Consider the following 19,058-nt stretch of genomic DNA (forward strand, 5'->3'; position numbering starts at 1 on the left):
AAGAAAAATTTCTTAATCCAAATTGAAGCATTCTCATTAAAAATTATTATTATTTTTGTTGGATAGTTAAAAACCTGTATCAGAGCCATGAACTTTAAAACTGCTAAAATATATAGAGGGGAAAGATTCTTCACATAAAGTGAATGAGGAGCATTAATTTCTAGGAGATTCTTGCTGATTAGTTATACTAATTAAAAGATGTTGTAATGTAACATTCTAGTACCTGAAAAGTATCCCCAGTAGTAACTTTTACTCTTGTTTCGTTTCAACCCTTCTGCTTGTCAGTAATACAAGCAGATTTGTGGCACTGGTCTCAGCTTCCTGGGATTAAGAAAACTCTACAACAAAACAACCACACCAGATCTAAAAGGCTTCCTGTTTTGGTAGTGGACTCTTTTGACTGACTGTATCTCTCTGAAGAATGGCTCATGGATTCTTCTGGCTGTTTAAAAAACAGTTGAACTTATATTCTAAGTTCAGAGAAGGATTGATGAACCCGAGAAGATATAAGAAAGGATTCTTTCTCACAACCCTCAAAACTTTGTTTTTCTTTTTCTCTTTTGAAAACTTCTAAGTGTTTACAGAATCAAACGTTAATTTAAAACTGACGAAGTGCCTGTTAGTATAACTGGAATGCCTGTGAAGGTAAGCAGATGAAAGGACAGATGCACTGTTTTATTTAGAGCATGTAGTATTTTAGAGAAAGTAACTGGTCATAACTGAATTGTAGGGCGAAGGATAACTTCCTTTTTCTGAAAGGAGGAAAGTTGCCTAAATATTGTTCATTATCTCTATAGCAGGAGCTTCATTAACAAGTGCAGTCGAAATAACCAGGGTATTGCAGCAGCAGAGAAACTAAGCACAGCAAGCCATTCAGTAACAAAGAAAATAAAAGAATTCCTGTATAACAGGCTTCCACACTTATCTGTGTTCTGTGCTACTGTTTGTGCTGAACTAAAGCATCTGCTACCTCAAGTTAAGAGAGAACAAACTCAACGTGGCGTGAAATTACTGCACTGCCATTCACATTCATTAGAGTTATATTGTTACCAGCCACAGGCATGACTGGCTTTTGCATGAATAATAAAATAAAATGCTGCTTTTGAATTTTACCTTAAAACATCACCAGGAATGGTACTAACCTTGAGCCAAGAATGGGTTTATCTTAGAACAGCTTTCCTCACTATGGTAGGGTCAAGAAGTCGTGAAGTCAGAAGTTGCAAAGAATTTTTGCTGCATGAGACCTTTGGAAAGGGTATTGTGTTAAATCAGTTTACTCATTTTTTTAAATTAATATTGTGCAGGCTAGCTATTATTAGACATTAAAAATTACTAAAGTGCCATTTGGCAACATCGTAGTGATCATTGATTGAGGCAATAAAGCCGTCAATGGATGCTAAATGTAGTGGGTCAGAGTTTGATGAGGAGTATTTACAGTTAGACAGAAAGAAAAAATAACTTTACAATGTAGAAGCCTGAAAGAACACTTCATCCGAATCATCACAGTTATCATCAGTCATGGGAAAAACTGACTTCATGTGCCTACTAAAGTTATGCACTGAGAAGACATCTGGGTCATTCCCATTAAAAAAATACATTCCCTAGTGGCTCAGATGGTAAAGAATCTGCCTGCAATGCAGGAGACCCCAGTTAGATCCCAGAGTCAGGAAGATCCCCTGGAGAAGGGAATGGCTTCCCACTCCAGTATTCTTGCCTGGAGAATGCCATGGACAGAGGAGCCTGGCGACCTACAGCCCATGGGCTTGCAGAGTCGACACAACAGCAGCCAACAGCATCAACTTGAATCTGATCTTAAGAAAATGTCAGACCCAAATTGAGGAGTGGTCTACAGAATATGGCCTGTGCTCTTCCAAAATAGCAATGTCATAAGAGACAAAGGCTCATTTATTGTCCTCCATTAAAGAAGACTCAAGAGGCAGTGACTACTATGCAGTGTGTGACCCAGAATTTCCTTTCCTTGCTGTTTCATTGACTTTTTATCTTCTGGTATCTAGGTACCAGATATTTAAATACAAAAAAAAAAGTAATAATCAATATAATATTTGGTTTCCTTCGTATTTTGCTTTCCTGGATTATGTGGATTCTAAGCAGTGTTGTGGATTTTGCTTGGTATTTTTTTAAACAACAGTCCAAAATGTTAGGTCTCTTAGCGTAGTTGACTTACATTTCAAGGTATTGAAGGGTTAAAAATGATAATACTTGTTTTACCAAATTTTCTGTCAGTGGGAGAAAGTAGAGTCCTCATGCTGTTTTAAAAATACTAGGATGCACCATTTAAGAGTAACGAGAACTCAGGAAATGAAGTAGCAATCACTAAGATAAATTTGTAAAGAAGTGATGATATTCATAAAGAAGTTTGGTATGATTTTTAGACAGTTAAATAAAAGGAATGCTTTATTTTCAGAAAAATAATTTGATGAGTGTCTTATTTCTTCCTGGACAAGAGGAAGAAATAAACTGAGTGATTGTAGTTAAGTAAATAGTTAATTGAATAAAGATGGCTTCTAGTATTATATCTGTTGAAGAGCTTTGTCCTCAGTCCTGTTCTAAACTTTAATTAATAACTTAGATAAAGGCATTGGTGACATACAGACCAGATTTCAAAACGATAGAAATGTGGGAAGAAGAACCACATCATTGAATGACTGAAAGAGAAAATGAAAGATAACAGTAGCCGAGAGTGATAATCATCTAGCAAAATAAATCTGACAGGAATGAATTCTACAAAGACAACCAGTCATCCATGATGGATAGAAGGCAAAAAAGCTTTAGATTAATTCATGGAAGCTCAGTTAGCCAAATGGCCAGTTGGCCATAATTACCAAAAACTTTGACTTAATATGTATCAGTTGGGTCCAGTCAGAAAAATAGAAAACATGTTAGTACTTCAAACACAGGGAACCGTAATGCGAGGAATTGGCAATTTAGATGTTAGAAGGCAGAGAGAAAAGGCAGACACTGAGACACGGAGTTATTAAAAAGAGAGTAACTGCAGGAGGCAGCTATCATACCAAGAACTGAGAAACAAAAGGACAGACGTTATCATAACCAAGATGCCACACCCCTAAACTCCCACTCAGACTTAGGAGGGGACACGCTTGTGTCCTGAAATGTCCTAGAAACCGTATTACTAAAAGATGTTCCTTTACATAAGAAATACTGCAGTTGTAGTCTCTACACTGAATTAAAAGTGACCACGTTTGGTTCTGAAAATAAAGCATAACACTAATTTGACTTCAGTCACGTTACTGTTCTGTACTTTTCCCCTCGTGTTTAAAATAGCTTTACCGTTAATAGCCCTTCCACCTCAGATGTGTCACTCAATGACCTCTCCGGAAGATTGAAGTTTTTATAGAAATTTAGGGAATTAAAGAAGCAGCATGGCAAATGAGTTGGGTGAGCTAAACATTCTGTTTGGTTATACTTTTTTTTAATCTTTCTCACTGATACCTTAAGCATTATTAAGTGGATTTAATATTGAGTGTTTCAATATATAGGTATCTGTCATAGGATGAAGCGTTGAAGAGCAAAGTTTGGAATTGATTTCTTTGTCTTTTTTTCCTCTCCCCCTAAATATTGTGTCTTTAGGTCAGTAACAGATCCAAGAGATGGAAAGAGAGTAGCACTCAAAAAGATGCCCAACGTCTTCCAGAATCTGGTCTCTTGCAAAAGGGTCTTCCGGGAATTGAAGATGTTGTGTTTTTTTAAACATGATAATGTAAGTGAAGTTGGTGTTTGGGATAACTGTTAAGCATGTTTAATTATGTTAGTAAAGAGCACGTAAAAAGGGTACATTAAAACGGGTACGTTACCATATTAAGGGATTTGGAAACCTGAGACAAAATAGACCTTTTTTGTGAATGAGCAAATTTAAATGAATTCTAGGATTTATTGATTGACAGAAATATTAATTGATATAAAGCAAATGTTAAAACTTCGCTTACTCTATGTAAAAATAGAGTATAATATGTAGTCTGAGCGATTTAAATAGAAGTGACTGGCCCCTGATTTTAAATGCCTTATTTTTATCTTTTAGTATTTTAAATCAGAGTTAAGTTAAAGATATAAGAAAACAGTTTTTCCTCTGAAAAAAAAAAATACAGCTCTTAAAGATAATATGGGTTATCTTATTTATTGCTCTGCTTAGAGATGTCAGGACTCATGGGGAAAGAGAATCATAGTGGTTTGAGAGAGCTTCTCTTCAACTAATCCTGAATTAAAAGTCTGATATATGTAAAATTTACCTGGCAGATGTTAGTGTTAGACTGTTAATTTCATATGAAAAGAAAAACTGCCTGAAGTTCTGCATTTGGTTCTCAGCCTGTACTGTTTTAATTGCTGAAATAAAAGTCAGGAAAATAATAATTGCTTGTGTATCTGACTGCTGGTTTGCACAGGAACTTTAAGAACTTTGGCCAAAGTATGAATCACACTTTAAGAGAAAAATTTATAGAAGTTTGAAGTATTTGGTAAAACTGGGAATATCAGACTTACAGTGTGTTTTTATTTGAAGCTCCTTGGTTTGACATATTTCATTTTACTGATTCCCCTGCCCCCAATCCATTTTCCTTAAACTTTTTTAGAAAGTTATTGTTTTGTCGTTTATTCAGTTGGAACTGCTTAACAATGTGTGTGTTTGTTTCTGTAACTTTCAAAACATCATTCCGGTTGCTGTTTTCATGACTAGTTCCTGAAATTTTGGAAGTGATTTTAGATTGATGTCTAGTGCTTGCTTTGTTATTTATTTCTCAAATTTGCATTGTGAATACCAACCCATGTTGTATACACTGTCAGAGACTCAAGTAAAGGGATCCATGGGAAAGAAATATTTTGCAGGTGGCCTCAGAAATTCACTTACTATAGGTTTCAATGGTTTATTATATTCAGACCTATCTTGGCTTCTTCCATAAAGGAGGGATGGTGTAATAGGCCACTATCTGTATATATTACTATCTTTGCTCATGACTCATTCCTATGGAGCAGCTAATTAAGTTACAGAGATAGTGTCAGAGTGAGTAATGTGAGAAAATGGTTTTTGAAAATCACACATATTAACACACAGCAACAACTGTTCAGAAAAGAGTGCTTTGACTTCTTTGGGAATGTTTGAAAGTGAGGCAGATAGTGGGAGCTGAAGACATCATGGCACCACTATTTTATACATAATGAATTTATGCCGTGCTCTGAAATCTACAGAAGTATCTCTGGGCCAGCAAACCTGGTATGTGTGGAATGCCAATCTAAGAGGCAACTGGTATTTGATGTAGTTAAGGCAACAGATGTTTATTAATTGTGTCCTGTGTACAGAGTGTAGTGCTAGGTCATATGGAGAATACCAAAAAAAAAAAAAAAAAAAAGTTTAAAATATGGTCCTTTTTTAAAGGAAGTAGACCAGATGCTTGAGCATTTGTTACTGAGTGTCAGGAAGTATGTAGACACTTTACGTATATTAATATGTAAAAATCTTGTCAGATAGGGCTTGTTATCCCTACTCTGCAGAGAAGGAAACCAAAACTTAGAGTTAAGTAACTTGCCCAAGGTCAAGGTGGCACAAGATTGGAATTTAAATCTGTCTTGCTTCAGAGCCCATATTCATTACTTCAGTAAACATTTATTGTGCGCATCCTATATCCCTAAACTCCATCAGCTCCTAGGGGTTGCTACCCTCAGGGAGTTTAGTAATGTGATAAATACTCTGATAACAGTGCTGGGGGAGGACTACCTGCATGGTTAAACGTTAACACAGGACACTCTGCTCTGTGCAGAGTGAAAAGCTGGGCAACCAAACCGCAAAGTATATTTGAATCACCAGGTAAGTCTTAAAAAATGCAAATTCATAGGTTTCATCCTAGACCTACTAAATTGTAATCTCTGGGGTAGAGATTACAGGTAGCAGTACTTTTTTTTTAAATCTTCTCAGGTGAAAGATGACACATAAGTATTGTACTATTAAGAAAAAGAGAGTAATTGTCCTGAACTTAGACTCTCAAAGATGATTTTAACAGGGAGAAGGTAAACCTTCAGATGAGCCTTTTGAGATTAATATTTGATTGACTAGAAGAAGAAGAAAGGAATGTCATGATGAAAATGGCATTTAGAAAGATTCGCCTGGCCGTTGCCGGAAGGTGGGGTTTTAATTTGAATGACTTTGTATGTGTCAGAGAATAGCTGCAGAGGCCTGGAGGACTTTGGATTTTCTTTTGAACAGAACCTTCAAAGTCAATGTATCATATTCATTGATTTCAGGTGATCTGACTGATTGAGATACACACACACACACATTGTTTTTCCATTAAAGTTTGTTCGTCTTATAGGATAAATTCACTGTGATATAGTAACTTAGTGTGCCAGAAATGGGTTTAACTGTCTAAAGATCTATGTTGTTTAGCAGTTTAGTAGCATCTCAGTAGTATCTAGTTAGAATTTGAGCTGTGCCTGTATATTCTCTACTTTACAGACATGGTTGTCATTTTAACAGCATGGAAGAGGGGTGAGTGAGGGTTTTTTCAGTCTTTGAGAACCTGATGAATGCTGGATACCCTCTTTTGGAAAAATACATATGCACACAATTTTTATTTCATTTTAGACATTAGCTAGTCCTCTAAAGCCCATCCAGAGCCTCCTTAAGACCCACTGGTTCCTGCCATAAGCCCTTGTTATACAGTTCTTAGGTTTTTTTTGTCCTTAGGTAATAACACTAAGCACACAGTAGGTAGACAGTCTATTGAAGAGTAAGTGAGTAAGTGAAAGTGACAGGAAAAAGATACGAAATCTTGAAGTCTAGAATGATATCCTCAGTGATCTTTCTTGGAGTTACTTCTTCCCAACCTTTTAGTTCTGGAGTAGAGGAGGCCAAAGAGGAGGTAGAGAAAGCAAAGAAGAATTATTTGTTTTCCTTTGTATAGTCTGGCTAAACTCAAACAAGGCCTTTCTGGGTTCATAAGTAGGAAAAAGAATCACACCAATAGGACCCTTCTCTGAATGCCAACAAGCTGTTTGGCTACAGACATTATTAATGCTAATGGTTCTGCTGCTAAGGAGTATGAAAGGGCGAAGGATAATTAGAATAGGTTACTTATCAGTGGATTTGGTTTTGTTTGTTCTGTGCCTGAATCTTGTGGTACTCTTGATGCATTTATAATAATACAGTAGCTTGTATTCATGGACTGAAATACTCACTGTGGTTAATATGCATGCTTTACCCAAGTTGAGCTATATATTCAAGGTAATCCCAGTGAGCATCCCAGCAAGGTTTTATGTGTGTGTGTGTGTGTTTGGAAATTGACAAACACTCTAAAGTTTATGGAAATGGAAAAGACCTAAACTAGTCAGGACAATCCTGAAGAAGTTAAACAAATTTGGAGATTCAGACATCCAGGTATTGAAACATATGAAGCTATAATAATCAAGGCAGTACAAGGATAGACAGATAAATGGAATAGAGTCTATAAACTGACATACACATATGTGTTCACCTGATTTATAAGATAGGTGCCACTGCAATCCAGAGGGGAGTGGATGGCAATTTCAGTATATCAAAATCAATCAGATACCCATTTGGAAAAATCTGGGTTTCCCTGGTGGGTCAGTGGTAAAGAATCCACCTGCCAGTGTAGGAGACAAGGGTTTGATCCTTGGGTGGGGAAGATCCCCTGGAGAAGGAAATGGTAACCCACTCCAGTATTCTGGCCCGGGAAATCCCATGGACAAAGAAGCCTGATGGGCTATAGTCCATAGGGTCGCAAAAGATTCAGACACGACCTAACAACTGAACCCTAACAACAAGAACAATGAAAGAGGTCTACTTCATGACATATACATAAGTTAATTCAAAATGGATCAGAGACTTAAATGTGAAAGGTAAAATAACAAAGCTTCTGGAATGAAACACAGGAAAATGTCTTCACGACTTTGAGATAAGCAAAGATTTCTTAACTAGACAAGTAAAGCATTGACCATTTTTTTGAAAAATGTTCACTAGGACGCCATTGACATTAAAAATTGATGCTCATCAGAAGTTTAAGGGACTTCCCTGGTGGCTCAGATGGTAAAGAATCTGCCTGCAGTGAAGGAAACCAGGGTTCGATCCCTGGGTTGGGAAGATTCCCTGGAGGAGGGCATGGCAACTCACTCCAGTATTCTTGGACAGAATTCCATGGACAGAGGAGCCTGGCGGGCAAGGATCGCAAAGAGTCGGATGACTGAAGTGACTGTATGTGCAACACGGAAGTTTAAGAGAAAGAAAAGGGCAGACCTCAGACATCATCCAGCAAAAAACTTGTTTCCCGAATTTATTATGTAATAGAACAATTTTTAAAATAAATGTTTAGCATTTGAGGAAAACCATTAGAAATAAATATTTTACTTGATGTTTTTTCAGACTGTAAATTCTGTATCCAAACATTATACATCTTATAAAGAGCTCCTCCAAATCACAAATTTTTGCCCATCAGTAAAAGACTTAAGAATTTCACCAATAATAGGATAACCAAATGGCTAATAAGCCTGTGACAAATTGCTCAAAGTTATTAGTCATCAGGGAAATGTAAATTAAGATTAGTGAAATGTAAATTAAAATTAGTGAGATACTACTATATACCCACCAGAATGGCTGAAGTGAAAGACTGACAATACCCAGTATGGACGAGAATGTGAATCAACTGAAGCTTATTGTTGCTGGTAAGAATGTAGATTTGTAAAACCACTTAGGAAAACTGGTTATTTGTTACCAAGTCCAAGCTTGCTCTGCTCCTCGCACTACAGATCAATGAATCAGAGACAAGGTGCTGAGGCAAGGAATATGAGTTTGTTAAGCCGACTGACCGAAAAGATGGCAAACTAATATCTCAAAGTAACCATGTTGTTGGGATCTAGATGCCAGATTCTTTTATAGAACCAGAGAGAAAAGTGCTGAGGAACTAAAGTCAAAAGGCAGAACAGAGAGGGAGAGCCAGTGAGGGAGTAAAGTAAAAAAGACCATCAGTCTTATAAAACATCTACTGGAATGGCCTGCCTGTGGAAGAGATGTGTTAATCTCTTGCAACCATTCACAGTGGGCAGAGTCAGATTATCTCTGTGAGCTGAACAAAGGCACTTTAGTTTAACAGTCAGGCAGAAGGCCAGGGTCCTCTGAGACAGGTCGTTGATGTATGATTATAACAACAACAGCAATGAACAACAAGTCAAAGAAACAGTCAACACGGAGTCAGAATTGGTTGCTCTCTGCCACAGTTTCTGCTAAAGCTGCCCAGTGACCCAGCAGTTCTCCTCTTTGGTATACCCAAGGCAAATGATCGCACATATCTACCAAAGGACATATACAGAAATGTTCATAGCAGCTTTATTCGTAATAACATGTAGAAACAACCACCAAGTTTGCCAGCAGTACTCTGGATAAATACTTTGTGTTATATTCCATTGATATGATGGTATCCTACACAAAAATGAAAAGGATGAAGATTCATACATGGGTGAATCTCACAGGCATAACAGTAAATGGGAGAAACCATATACAAAGACTTGATTTTTTATGATTCAATTTATGTAAAGTTCAAGGACAGGCAAAAGGAATCCATGGTGATGGAAGTGAGAATAGTGGTAACCTCTGAGCAGGTATGGGTTTTGACTAGAAAGGAGTAAGGGGACCTTCTGGGATGTTGAAAAATCCTTAATTTCTTAATCTAGCTTTTAACCATGGAATAAAAATTTATTGTTATATACTTTATGTGTATAAAAATTATTCAGATTATACACTGCAATCTGTATATTTTACTATATGTTACAGCTCAAAAAAATAACATTCTCTACCTTAAACAACTTAAAATCTATTGGGGGTAGGGGTAGGTGAGAAAATGGAGAGGTGGTGGGAGCTCCTTTGCTTAAATTTGGGATTGAATTAATTAAATTTAAATTCCACAAACAGTTACATTTTAGGACTGAGATTATTTACAGTAATTGTTTTATTGATAAAGGGTTAACTTAAAAAAAACCCCACTAAGCCATTTACTAATGTAACCAATTTTAGTGAATCTTCTAACATCACAGAGGTTAAAATTCTGAAAAGCAGCTACCACAATGAGCTTTTGTCCAACTCTTAAAAGATTTGAGAAATGTGCTGAGACACTGGTAATGACCACTATTTCAGGACGGAGCTTTAGTTCATTTTTTAATTAGACAAATCAGCTTGCTTTTTGTGTGTTTGAGATCCTCAGAGTCTTGAGTCTGTGGTATTTTGGGATACTTTGACTCTTTACAAGTGACCTCCTATTTGCATCATAAGGCTAATCTCACATACTTTATTCCCATAAATAATAGAGAGGTTATAGAAGGACTTGGACTATTTAAATAGTGAGTCAGGCATTATGTCTGGGGTTTGAAACTCTGCTAATGTTCCTTCTCACTTAACTCATTTACATCACTTCTGAGATTCCTGAATCATCTCTAAGCACTGTTTTTGCCACCTGGAAACACTGAATGCTGTCATCTGATAAACATTTTGAGGTAGAAAGAACAGGAATATAAGATACTGGGCATTTAAAAAATTCTAGACAGAGTTTAAAGTATTATACCTTCAAAGCCAAGAATCACAGCTAAATACTTTGGTGCAAATGTCTAACCCTATTTTATGGCTGTTGTACAGAAAGCCTCATAAAATTTAGAGTAAGAAAGCCTCATTCTTCTCTATCAAGGTTTAAAATGTATGGTTGTCACTTTCCTTTAGATAACCTCTAATTATAGCAGATAGATTTGAAGTGTAAAATAGCTTTGTCTAATGGACGCTGTCACTCACTGCATTCTGTTTCCCCCCAAGACAGGATGTATGTTGTTCAGATACAGAGCTTAGAGTCCAAAAGATGTCAAGGAAAACACTAATTTCTAACTGCCTTCCTCAAAGCATCAAATATTCATGTTAGAAATTGTTCTGTCACATAATGAGAAATGAATTTATGTGAATTTGTGACACCAGCTAATTATAGGTGTTTAAAAATATAGAAATGAAGTAATTTATCTTTCATATGGTAAAAATTATTCTTTGAAGAAACTAGAAAATCTGTTATTTTCCATTTATACCAAGATTTCCAAGTATAAACATTTTAATTCAGAAAGGAAATATAGATATTCTTTATAAACTAAAGATACTCTTTATAAACATCTAAACTATTTTAAAACCTTTATACTTAACTGGTATTAAAGTGAGTGAAAGTGAAAGTCACTCAGTCGTGTCCAACTCTTTGGGACCCCATGGACAGTCCATGGAATTCTCCAGGCCAGAATACTGGAGTGGGTAAGCCTTTCCCTTCTCCAGAGGATCTTCCCAACCCAGGGATCGAACCCAGGGATCGAACCCAGGTCTCCTGCATTGCAGGTGGTTCTTTACCAGCTGAGCCACAAAGGAAGCCCAAGAATACTGGAGTGGGTAGCCTATCCCTTCTCCAGCAGATCTTCTCGACCCAGGAATCAAACCGGGGTCTCCTGTGTTGCAGGCAGATTCTTTACCAACTGAGCTATGAGGGAAGCCCTAAGTGAGTGAAGGCTTTTTCAGTAAAGGAGGTTTCATTTAATGAAAAACTTAATAAAGTAACAAATTATTGGCTAAAAAATTAATAATAACCTTTAAAATGAACAAGGGACTTCCCTGGTGGCCCAGTGGCTAAGATTCTGTGCTCCCAACGCAGAAGGCCTGGCTCAATTCCTGGTCAGGGAACTAGAGCCCACATGCCACTGCTCGGAGTTCACATGCTAAAGATCGAAGATCCTGTGTACCACAACTAAGAGCCGACACAGCCAAATAAATAAAAATAGTAAAATGAACAAAATTTCTTCCATACATAAATCGCAAGGGGAAAAGAGAAAGAAATAGAGGAGAAATTTATAGGTAAAACTTGCTAGATATGCATCAACCATAATATGTAAATCCTCTTTAGCTCCTAATTTAGGTTAACACTTTTTTTTTTCCCCAAAAAAATAAGAAACTTAGAAATTTGAGCACTGGGTATTTAATGGTGTTGAAAAACATTAAATTTTCAGATTTGTTCATTGTACTTTTTAAAAGTTTTTAGCTTTTAGAGATGCTTACTGATGTACAGCTGATAATTTCTTCAAAATTATACAGGGAGATTGGAGGGTATAGATGAATGGAGAAAGGTCACATGTAGATAACTACTAAGGCCAAGTCTTGATTACATGAGTATTCTTTTATATCATTCTACCCACTTTTATATATTTGAAGTTCTCCATAATAAATTTTTTCTTGAAAAACTAAGCTAAAGATCAGGAGATATGAACTTGTACTACTCAATAAATAAACTTGTACTAAATAAATAACAATTTATTTTCTGTTAAATACCTTATTCTGTATCCTTTGAGCTTGATATTTCTCATTAGCAAGATAGGTTTGAATTCTTAGGTGTGACATCATAGGTGGGACTTAAAGGAGTTGGTAGACAGTTGGTAGGGGAAGAAGGCCTATTTGTTACATTTCTGTGGCAGAAGTCACATTGGTAGTGTGCAGCTTTTATACAGGACTTGAATTTCAGATACCTTAAAGTCTTTCTTTTTTCCACACTAGTGACTTCCTTTTCTGTAACTTGGAATAAAATCCAAAACCCTTACCGTAATTTAGAGATTTTGTGATATAACTCCTGCCTTTCTCTTCTGTTTTATCCCAGTCTGTTTTCCTCCCACCTTCTGTGTTCCATAAGCACTGGCATTTCTGTTTCTAGAATCCTCCAGGTTCTTTCTTGCCTCAGTGCTTTCACACTGCCTGACCAAGTCCTATTCACCCTGCCATTCTTAGTGTTCCTTCAGGGAAGCTTTTTCTTCCACAGCTCTGTACTTTTTCCCTTCATGATAATAAATCAGCTCCGTTTTTGTTAACTATTTAATGCCTTCCTCTCCCCTGGTCAAGAGAGTGGGGTGGTTATTTTTATTCATCAGTTTTACTGAAGAGCCTCCCAAAGTGCCTACCAGATAAAATACACACAGTAAACATTTTTGAGCAGAGGAATAAAGGACAAATGGTAGATAGAGCTCCCAGGCTCTTAGAGCAAATCCTGTTTCTTTCCCGCATTCTTCTGTGCAGGTGTTCTGGTGGCATGTAGTATATCCCAGTTGCCTCTCTCCTATTGGTGTAGCTAAAGTTGTCTTTGATAGTAATTTTACAAAGCCTGTCTTAATGTTTCTGTGTTTCTTGATTGATAAATTTAGTTCATCTTAGTGGGCAATTATAATGAAGCCTGAAATCATTAATGAGTTAAGAGTACTTTTTTGCATTTATGTCATATTTTGGTTCTTTTTTTTTTTTCCTCTAAATTTTGCTTTTTTTTTTTTTTTCCTTTCCCCAGGTACTCTCTGCCCTTGACATACTCCAACCTCCACACATTGACTATTTTGAAGAAATGTATCCTAACCAGGGAATGTGAAAGAAGGGAACAACTTTTTAATTAATTTGTTCCTCTAGCACCTTCTGGGGTTCATGCCTTGAAGTATATTAAATCTCATCCTTGCAGAAGTGGTTGAGTACCTAGAACCAGGTAATTTTGAAATCCCAAGTATCTGAAAAAGCTCAGCGTTATCAATGTATCTTGAGTGGTGATACCACAAAACAAGACTTCTGAATAGATGTTTCACTTCATCCCCACATCCTTTTGAGATAGGTTATTGCTATTCCTTTTTCGCTGATGAAACCATTGAGGCAGCTTTGTTGTAACAGAATTTGGTAAAGTCCTTTGTCACTGTACAACTGCCAGTCAAGAAGATAATACTGATCTTTTTTTTTAACCACTTGGGTAAGGTGAAAATTAAAGAGAGCTCTTGAATACTATAATTCTTGGTGATACTTCAACCTACTAGTCCTTTATGGAACTCATCCCTCTGTGCAGTAAAGGGTTAACTCAGTGAATTTGGGGTGCCCTACTCCTACACATTCTCAAGAAATGACTGACCTTTGACCAGCTCCTGGCTGATAGAGTGTCTTTGTAAACCTCTTAGTATTCAGAAATGAGATCTTGGGCCAGGCAAGGTGGTTCTGACATACTTTTTCTTTAAACGTATATAAACAATTAGGAGTTTCTCTGGTGGTCCATTGGTTAAAAGACAATGCAGGGGACACCGGTTCAGTCCGACATGCTGCAAGAAATCTTAAGGAGAAAGCTACATGAGGCAGAGTCCAAGAGAAACCAGACACAAAGTTCCAGTTGTGCTCTGCTAGTGAGACTGCACAGATAGTGCTTAATTCTCCCAGCAAAAGTGTGTGACAACAAGAGTAAAGTGTTATCAACCAGCAAAGCTCACCTCAGCGTTGGTGTTCAGGGTTTTTGTTGGAGGTCAGGGAGCCTTCAGGACTGACCTTAGCTACTCAGTCTCTAGCCCTCCTCCTTTCTCACCCAGAGGTTGAACTAATACAGCTGGCCCAGGGGCCCAGGTGAACGAAAACAGGTGTTCACCATAAATCACATTGTTAGCATAAGCCATCTGGTGTGGCCAAAGCATCAGGTATGCTAAGACATTCTTATGAGGCAGGATATTGCAAGAGTTCAAAGGTTATTTCTCAGGGGCCAGTCAGTCCTAAAGACTTATGGAATGTGTAAGTTTGGGGCAACCCAGAGCTGCTGTTAACCCTTTATTGCACTTAGGCCATCTGTGGGGAAAGAATGTTTTCATATAAGATAATTGGTGAATATGGGTATTTTTAATAAATATCAAGTATTTGCAGATTTTCTTCACTGAAAACGTAGCTAATTCATTTTATTCTTGTCTGTTTTGTCTTATAGTTCAAGCATCAGTTCTTTATATCAGGCATTAATTTTTTATACTTGGGTTTGTTATTCCTTTAAAATGTTTACTATTATAAGGTAGGAATTCTCAATGCTTATTATTATTGTTCATAATTTGAGTCTGGGAGATCCTAGATTCATTATTATTTCAAATACTTTAAGAGCAACGGAAACTTAGCACCGTTACGGTTTAAAACCATGGGTGGCATAGGTGATGTAATAGCTGTTGGTAGCTGATTTCAGCCATTTCATTAGCTAGCAGAATGTTTCTATGAAATTCCTTTCCCTAAAATTGTTCATGAATGTTTGTATTAAAAGCCTTTGTCATGAAATATTTGTGGAACCCTCTAGTACACCATTTACTTAAATGTTTTACTTTATTTACCTTTAGGTTAAAAGATTGACACCTGTACTTTCGCAGTTACTAGCTGGCTACAGATGGAAAAACCTTCAAACCTAAAACCTTGGCATTCTTTTTTCTGTTGTACAATTTTTAGCTATATGTAGAAGGATGCACAGAAAAAAAGGTGCTTTTCAGTGGTTGTGCCATTTGGAAAAAAAAAAAATCCTGTTAACATAAAAAGAGTTAAACCAAAGCTGCCACAGGATTATAAAGACTTTTTTTTAATAAAGAAGACATGGTGAAGTTTGGGGTACAAAAATACTGAAATTACTTGTTTTAGAACAGCTAAATGGAAACGTAAGAAATGCCTTAGTTGCATTTGTGCTCTGCCTAATTTTTCTAATATCCTAAATAGAACATTTTCTATGTCCAGTGCTTTTTAATACAAATAAATTTGTTGTAGCCAAAGCAAAAAAAAAAAAAAAAGATTTCCCTCAGTTTCCCTCTGAAAAATAAGAAAACTTCTGCCTAAAACACAAAAGTATTGAATGGTTAATAGGATCTCAAGTTCCTATTTGATTTCAATGTAATACATTATCCATCTGTGCCAGCAGCTCCCTCTGTAGTAGCTCAGAATCATGGCGTATACATTAAACATGGTTTTAGACAGTGCCTTTTTTTTTTTTTTAAGTTGAAGGCTTTTGGAATATATATTTTGAATTTTAAATATGTGGTCTTGGAATTGTGCTTTGAAGAAACTATTTTGGAGGCTCTGTTGTTTTAGGTAAGTTCTAAATACATATATTGCTAGGCATCTAATGGATGTCTGATATTTCATCGATGAAAGAGCCCATTTATGGAGTCAAAAATATGTATAAAGGGAAAGAAATAATCTTTAGTAATCTTAAACATAGAGTACCATATCATTACACTTTTTTCTAAGACTAGAAAATTGGGATGTTATAGTACATATGTAAGTTTCAGCAGGCAATATTTTAAACCAGAAGATCTTTTTAAAGCTAATAGAATAGTTAACATCATTTTAGAATATCTGAGGTCTGTGAACATTTTGATGTAATCAAGTGTACAATAAGTGTCAACGTGTATATCATGCAGTTGCTGCTGCTGCTAAGTTGCTTCAGTCATGTCCGACTCTGTGCGACCCCATAGACGGCAGCCCACCAGGCTCCCCCGTCCCTGGGATTCTCCAGGCAAGAACACTGCAGTTAATCATCTGTTTTTCACTAAAACTGTAATAAAATGACTATATCAGTGCCCACCAAAAATTTAGCTTGGGTTTTGAAAGACCATGCTTCTTTAAATAACTCCTTATGCAACTTTTAAAAAGACAGTATCTAGATTATAACTGTTACAAACCTTCCTACAGAGTTCAGCAGATGAATCAGGTATGGAAAGAGCAATAAGTTCTACCCTGACCTCTGTATCTTTTAGCTTTTGTGTGTTCACAGTTTTAAAGTCTGATGTATCCACCAAAAAATATATTCTCTAATAATTAAGGAAAAATTATTTTTTAACTTGAAACACAGTCTTAACATTTTATGGAGAAGAATATGCATGGTATAAGTCTTCCGTGCTAGACAGTTACAGCCTAAAACCAGTAGAAATGAGAAGTCTAACGGGATGACAGTTTGCTGCAGTTTGCCAGGACTCCTGGATTTTACCTGATGTCCTGGTATTAATAAGTTTCTCCTTTTACTTTCTGGACTGTCCCTATTTGAATAATAGGTTTGGCTTGTGCAGGCAATGTTTACACAGGAATTTCTTGTTGTAAAGGCAGCGAGGGAACCTACATATCCATTTCAGCCAGTTAAAGTCTTTGGTAGGCAGTAATGTAATACTATCGAATAAACTACTCCCAGATGCAGTGGTTTAATTGATAGTATTAGTAGACTGTATTTTATATACACAATATGTAATTCCCTAGTGCTATGAAAGAGCTCTGTAACCCTCAGGGAACCTTAGGAGCCAGTGAAAAGCTAAGAACAAGCAAAATAAAATGTGTAAATGCAGATATAAGTGCACTCTTCCTGCAGCAAAAGTACCAGCGAGGACCGGAAATCTACATCTTAAGAATTTTGAAGATTTCCATATTGTTAAAATTTCCTCTTCATTTATTCTATAAACATAAGCATCAACTATGTTCCTAGAACCAGGAATTTTTTTTTTCTGTTTTGCTCACTGTTGTGTTCCCAGCACTTAGAACAGTACCTAACATATAGTAGGTGCTAAATAGATATTTGTTGAATAAGATAGTGTCTGACTTAACAGGTTTGTAATCTAGTGGATGATACAATCATGTAAATAATATAGATTGTAAAGTACAGTGATAGAAAAAAATCTACATATCCTGAGAGCACTGAGGATCTGATTTTCACTCTTTCCCATTTTAGTTTCCAAGCTGATTACTTGAAAAGCATTTGATGTTTTTAAACAAAAACTTTCATTTACCCACCATCACCAGTTCTGGCTGCTTAGCACTGAAGCCTAGGACAGACACTTAAAAGGCAAAACAGAGGAAAAGTTAGGTAGAACAATCCAAGAACAGCAAAATTCTTAACTTTAACCACCTTAGTCAATATCTCCTCAGCTTTATTTATTCATGTGGCCAAACATTTAGCACTGTTATATATTTAACATTGTATTAATACTAATCCCTGTGGAGGTTATAGAGATAAATTGATGAATTGTTTAATTTTTTTAAATTTAGTGTGTCAGAAATTATTCTCAATACTTCACTCTCATTTTAAAGATGAAGAAACTATAGCTCAGAGAGGTAGATAACTTGATCAAGGGATTTGAATCCATGTTGACTGGTCTGGTGGGTCAAGAATGCTCTTAACTCACTACTACCTCTTAATGTTTTCCCTCAAGAAAAATGTTCTCCTTCCAGTCAGTGGGGTGAGATAAGAACTAAAGAAATAACTATTATGTATGGTAGATTGTGTCAGAAGATTTAAAAGAAGAGATTGCCTCACACAGAAAAAACCATAAGAAGATTTCATGTAGGAAAAGACATTTTAGTTGAGTATTGATGGATGAGAAGGATTTGGATCTGTAACATTGAGGAGGATGGATATTCCAAATGGATGGAGTAAGTATAAGCATGTTCTAGGGAATGACTAGAGTTTAGAATGTGTGGATAGTGAGAAATTAAGCTAGTTGGAGCCAAGTCATGGAGGGCCTTGAAAGCTGAACTAAGGAAATTCGTCTTTATTCAGTAGGCACTTTAGAATCCAGTGAAGCATTTTTGTGGTGAGGAATGACAGAATCAGAAGTGTATTCTGTAAACTTAACAAAGAGTTTCTGTTGGGGTGTTGAGAAAGTTCTAGAATCAGAAGTGGTGATAGTTCCATAACATTGTGAATGTGCTTAATACCATTGAATTAAGAGGTTTCTGAGCATAGCAGTGGGACCAGCCATAGTCTAGAGAAGGTAGGAGAAAAGGCAGCTTACTCCTCCACTTACCAGCTCTTTAAATGGAGACCATGTTACCCAAATCATGTTGATGCTGTTCATATAAACCCATTATACATGTTTTTTGATGGCCAAATTAACTAAATCTTAAAAATGTCAACACCTAATTCATTTGCTGTTAAACTTTAGAAAATGAGAATATATTTTTTAGGTCTCAAATTCCAATGTTATTTTCATGCTGACGCATAAGCAGTGGAAAAAGCAGAATTCAAAGTCAGGTGTGAGAAGTTTAAAGATATTTTCCTTTGACTCTGCTTTGAGCTAATCACCCAAAATCTCTGCATCACTCATTCTCTGCACAGTGAGTTTTTGAACTTACGGTGGAGTCACAGTCCTGCATTTAAACTGAAACATATGCAACACAGTTTTTTTAATTTAACATGGTTAAAAGAGAGAGAATGTAGTTTGTGCCCAATTCCACTCTT

General features: G+C 36.4%; 1 protein-coding gene across 1 annotated transcript in view; it reads left to right on the top strand.

Annotated features, from left to right (window-relative positions):
* Positions 1-19,058, top strand: part of NLK (nemo like kinase) — a 127,376-nt gene that overhangs the window by 62,694 nt on the left and 45,624 nt on the right. The window contains exons 2-3 of the mRNA XM_018064292.1: positions 3,610-3,739; positions 13,365-13,420. Of these exons, the coding sequence (XP_017919781.1) occupies positions 3,610-3,739; positions 13,365-13,420 (186 nt within the window). The remainder of the gene's footprint in view (positions 1-3,609; positions 3,740-13,364; positions 13,421-19,058) is intronic.

This window comes from Capra hircus, chromosome 19 (genome assembly GCF_001704415.2).
Source record: "Capra hircus breed San Clemente chromosome 19, ASM170441v1, whole genome shotgun sequence".
Taxonomy (NCBI): domain Eukaryota; kingdom Metazoa; phylum Chordata; class Mammalia; order Artiodactyla; family Bovidae; genus Capra; species Capra hircus.